Source organism: Patiria miniata, unplaced genomic scaffold, assembly GCF_015706575.1.
Source record: "Patiria miniata isolate m_02_andy unplaced genomic scaffold, ASM1570657v1 HiC_scaffold_19, whole genome shotgun sequence".
Taxonomy (NCBI): Eukaryota; Metazoa; Echinodermata; class Asteroidea; order Valvatida; family Asterinidae; genus Patiria; species Patiria miniata.
Window position 1 is genome coordinate 8626528 of NW_024037057.1, and position 4792 is coordinate 8631319.

At 43.3% G+C, this 4792-nt stretch overlaps 1 protein-coding gene across 2 annotated transcripts; it reads left to right on the forward strand.

Moving 5' to 3' along the window:
• Nucleotides 1–207: 207 nt before the first annotated feature.
• LOC119725659 (peptide chain release factor 1-like, mitochondrial) lies at nucleotides 208–4614 on the forward strand. Of its 2 annotated transcripts, none has more exons than XM_038197150.1 (6): nucleotides 208–267; nucleotides 993–2039; nucleotides 2459–2553; nucleotides 2951–3134; nucleotides 3429–3592; nucleotides 3730–4614. In XM_038197150.1, the coding sequence occupies exons 2-6, from the start codon at nucleotides 1703–1705 to the stop codon at nucleotides 4204–4206; spliced, it is 1257 nt and encodes a 418-aa protein (XP_038053078.1). In that variant the 5' UTR covers nucleotides 208–267; nucleotides 993–1702; the 3' UTR covers nucleotides 4207–4614. The 2 variants fall into 2 exon arrangements, with proteins under 2 accessions (XP_038053078.1, XP_038053077.1); XM_038197149.1 differs by having other exon boundaries at nucleotides 213–340.
• The last annotated feature ends 178 nt before the right edge of the window (nucleotides 4615–4792 follow it).

Genomic DNA, 4792 nt, shown 5'->3' on the forward strand with positions numbered 1-4792 from the left:
AGTCCTTTGTATTTTTAAACCAAAATAAAAACGTTTCGAATTCGGAAATTCTCCCCAACATGACTACTTGAAACAAAGAATGTCACATTGAATAACGAATGGGAAGATTTGGGTGAAACAAATTCAGTAGTTTTACATTTTATGTAAGGAATAACTTTCACGAAGAAAAGTCTGAACCCTAAAATGAATAAGTAAAGTCTACTTTGTAATTTGTAAATGGCTGCGCCCTTCACTCCAAACGTGCCGGATTGTTGCTGTACGAAACAGGTCATTTATACTAATTTAATAATTACAGGGCATTTGCCCTGTAAAGTTCACAGAGAACTATAGCCTTGTAATTGTGAGTCATTGTGGTCTTTGCCTGTTGGTTTTCAAATTTTAATTACCGGTATTATGTTTATGCCTTTTAAAATTAAATCCAATGTCTCACTACAAATTACAAAGTTTGGAAAGGCAGCAGCCAGACTGCAGACGCCACTTCGACTTCTTAAGTTCTTTGGTTGTGTGCGAAGTCTATTTATGGAGAGCTGAGTGCATTTTCAAAGTATTTTCTAACAGAATTGGAAATGTGTCTCGGTCATGTCGGTCCCAGATTCATGTCTTTTCCACATCTTTGCAGTGACTGACCTTCAGTTTTCACTGAGATATTGTGACGTGAAAAAAGTGGCGTAAGAATACACGACATTCTTTCCCCATTTGTAATTAATTGAAACAATCCTTGGAAAAAATGTTGCATTCTGGCGCCACTTTTTTCTTCATATATCAATCATCTCAGTGAAGGCCAGTCGTTACAAAAATGATGATAAGACATGAATCTGGGACTGAGAAACATTTCTAATTTTGTTAGGAAATACTTCGAAAATGTTCTTGACTCTCCATAAACTTTGTACACAACCGGTTGCAACATTTGTTCGCAATCCTTTTACTTAAAAAACTTGCCATTTCAGTTCATTATTACCAAATCTAACCAAATATTTATTTCTTCTTCTCAGGAATATGTGGGACTGATGTCACTCCCTCCGTATATCAAAATTGATCAGAATGAAGCATCTAATAATACCAAGGATCCTTGGGTCAACGCCTCACCATGGAGACATTTCATCAAAACTCTATGCAGCTGGATTTTACATTATTCGTCAATTTAAGCATTTACAAGGACCTGTGAGGTTCTCCGTCGGCCTCTCATTTGTAACATCAAGAAATTTCCCACATCCAATGTCAATCTCTTGGAGCCTCTTTTCTCAAGAAATTGCTCTAGACTAGGATTGGCTGCCAGGTACAGCAGTGGATTGGTTCCTGAGAGATCAGCCAATCAGAATCCGTTATCGCTGAGCAATCTCTTTCCAGATGGTAGTCAGAAAATAAGGCATTGCTCCAGGCATGGATTGGCCTTGGTTCACGGCTGTGAAACAGGCTCCTCTGAACCCACCAATACCAGTACAAGTTTTCTGAGCAATCTCTTGGTACAAAATTGCCTTCAGAAATGGAGGCATTGCTCTAGGGAGTCTAGAAATAGATTGCCAATGAGATGGACCCATCAAAGGGCTTTCACTGAATCATCCAACAGGGATACATTTTTCTTGAGAAATCCCTTCATGAAAACTTGTCTTCAAAAAGAAGGTTTTGCTCTGGAAATGGATTGGCTTTCAGATGCAGCGATGCCTTTGGTTCTAGAAGATCCACCAATAGAGAGGCACTTTCCATGAGCAATCCCTGTCATATAGCAGAACTTCAGAATAGCAGACAGGGCTCCACAACAGGATTGGTCAGTAGTTGCAGCTATGGAACAGGCTCCAGGGAATCCACCAATGAGGACTCACTTTCCATGAGCAATCCCTCTCTTCGAGCCTATCTGGAGCATCTGGCCCAGGAGCACCAACAGCTATGCAGAGAGATGGTGGACGAGAAGAACGCAGCTGACGGGAAGAAACAGAAGCGGCTGAGGAGGAGACTAACCGAACTGACTCCCTTGGTGGAGAAAATGGAAGAGTGGGTGAACAAACAGACAGAGCTGAACGAGATAGAAGAACTGATTTCAGGTTCGTTGACCTAGCTCAAAGGTCACCAAACTTATTTTGGGAATCCTTTGTGGAATGTCATATGTCGCCAGAAAGTTGGTGATAAAAGTTCAAAACAGCTGTTCAAAGCACCCAGGCCCAGTTGCGGACACGGTAAGAGGGATGGGTGTTGTTAGATTTCCAGCCACCCCCTTCCCCCTGCCCTTCGATTTTGCGGTGGTCAGGTAACTGTAACACAAAATCATGGGTACCTTCCAATACAGATGGTCTGACTACAGATGATCTGACTACCCCCCCCCCCCCCCCCCCCCCCCCCCCCCCCCCCACCCTCCTGAGACTGGTCTAGATCTGCCACTGGTCCAGGCCCTGTAAATTAACAGTGTCTGCCTTCCCTCAATCTTACAAAATCTTTAGGATGGCACACTTGTCTTGCTTTGCAGATGCGCCTGGCTCGGCCCAAGACAAGGAGATGAGAGAACTAGCCCTACTAGAGAAAGACGAATGCCTGGAGGATGCTGACAGCTTAGAGCAAGAAGTATGTCCCTCTTGTCTCGTAGCTTATCCAAGGCTTGAAATTTTAACTAGCAAGCCTGGATCACTTGGCATTGGGTAGCAACTGGAACGATTTCAAAGTTCTCCCACTTCTTACTAACTAAATAAATGATTTTATTTTGTCTGTGTTGGTTTGTTTTGAGAGTCTGTTTCTGGATTGGCTTTCTGTCACCTTAGTGTAGTTTGTTGAAGTTTCTTGTTGACTTTTCATGAGACTTCCGGAAAAGCCTTTGTTTTTTGCACTGATTATGTTTTTTTTTTCTCTTTTCATTCTTCTATCCAATTTCCTTTAGACCTTCTACATGTATTTATTTATCAACTAATGTGCTGTCCTCCTTTCTCAGCATTTACAGCTTTTCAATGTTGCATCTTCTCCCCAGATTCTTAGTCTCCTCACTCCAGTGGATGACACAGATGACAATGACATCATCATGGAGTTCTCGGCCGGGGTCGGAGGTCAAGAGGCCATGTTATTCACAGCTGACATGTTTGAGATGTACGAGAGGTTTGCCGCGTACAGGGACTGGGATTTCCAGAAACTTGAGTACTTCACCACTGATTTAGGTACGTCACTCCGAGAAATTCTTTAGAAAGTGCCAAGTTTTCCGGAGGTTGCAGATTCAAATCCAGCACCAGTTAATTTCATTGATCAACCTCAAATATGGCCAGCAGCTGGACTTGAACCCCTGACCCTCTGATCATGAGTCATGAACCCTAGCCACTTGACCACACTTCCCACTAATCTTATTCCTTAAAACCAACATGATTCCCAAAACGTCTGGCATCACTCATGCCTACTGGATATTTGTAATTAAACAGAAATAATCAAGTCTTTATTTACTACTTGTCAATTGTTAGGTGGTTTGAGGCATGCTTCTGTTAGCGTGAGTGGTGACGAAGCTTACAAACTGATGAAGCATGAAGCGGGAGTGCATCGAGTTCAGAGAGTGCCGAAGACAGAGAAAGCTGGTAGGATACACACCAGCACTATGGCCGTGGCTGTCCTGCCTCAACCAAAAGAGGTATGCTTAAAGGAACCCCAACCATTGATGCAACAAGGGTGTAGGGGTGGGGGGGGGGGGGGGAGGGGTGGCACGGCACCCCTTGTCAAATCTTGTGACAGATTCACCAAGACAGCATTTAATGCTTTAATCTTTAGATTGACCTGAAGCTGGACCCCAAGGATCTCCGCATCGAAACCAAGAAGGCATCCGGAGCCGGCGGCCAGCACGTCAACACAACAGACAGCGCCGTCCGCATACTACACATCCCCACCGGAATGGTGGCGGAGAGCCAACAGGAACGCTCCCAGCTCAAGAATCGCAGCATCGCCATGGTTATGCTCCAGACAAAGATCTACAACTCCATCTTAGAGCAACGGGAGGCGACGGAACGATCCATGAGGCGAAGCCAGGTCGGGACCTCGGGCCGGTCTGAGAAGATCAGGACGTACAACTTCCAGCAGGATCGCGTGACAGATCACCGCGTCGGCCAGAGTGTGTTTGACGTAGAGGGTTTCTTGTTGGGCGGAGAGAGATTGGAAGAGCTGATCTCCAGCTTAGTCAACGAAGAGGAGAAGGAGATGGTTACTAGGATGCTAGAAGAGTTTGAGGAGTCACAGAAAAAGACTTTATAAAAAAAACAAAAAGAGTCTGTTAGTGTCTTTTGGGCTCACCTAGCAATTAAAGAAACTGATTTGATCAGCTTGGTAACTCATCTGTTGGGGTCATGATGGATTTACTTAACCCAATGTTGCCTTGACCACAGCGTGAAATGGGTTGTAGGATTTTTTTCAGCAAAAGAATGAAGTTTTGGTTAAAAAAATGCAAATCACTTATTATTTTAGGATTACTGAAAACTGGTTAATTCTTATATATAAAACAGTTTGGTTCAGTCACATCTGAGTCTCATTTGGGACTTAGTAGAAAATGTATGAATGTCGATCGGTCCATCACCATTTTGGACTTTATACTTATAGCAGATGTTTGTCAGATGTTCGTCGTGTGAAGAATAAAGCAGAATGCATTATATAGTTTATAAAAAATTATCTTCACCCTAGTGATTATTGAAATTGTATTATGTTGGAAGCAGCCCTATCCCCTGTAGTTAATAGTTGCATACTTGTATTGGCGCAGCACAAAGGTTTGTCCTTTCGGAGCCACCGTCCATAATTTCAGGTTTCATACATGAAACAGCCGTCATGTTTTCGCAAAGCCTCATGG

Excerpts from the sequence above, each read along its gene's own strand:
- LOC119725659 (XM_038197150.1), top strand. The coding sequence starts at position 1,703 with ATGAGCAATCCCTGTCATATAGCAGAACTTCAGAATAGCAGACAGGGC. Across the intron at positions 2,040-2,458 it reads GATAGAAGAACTGATTTCAG|ATGCGCCTGGCTCGGCCCAA; the intron begins GTTCGTTGACCT and ends CTTGCTTTGCAG. Across the intron at positions 3,135-3,428 it reads GTACTTCACCACTGATTTAG|GTGGTTTGAGGCATGCTTCT; the intron begins GTACGTCACTCC and ends GTCAATTGTTAG.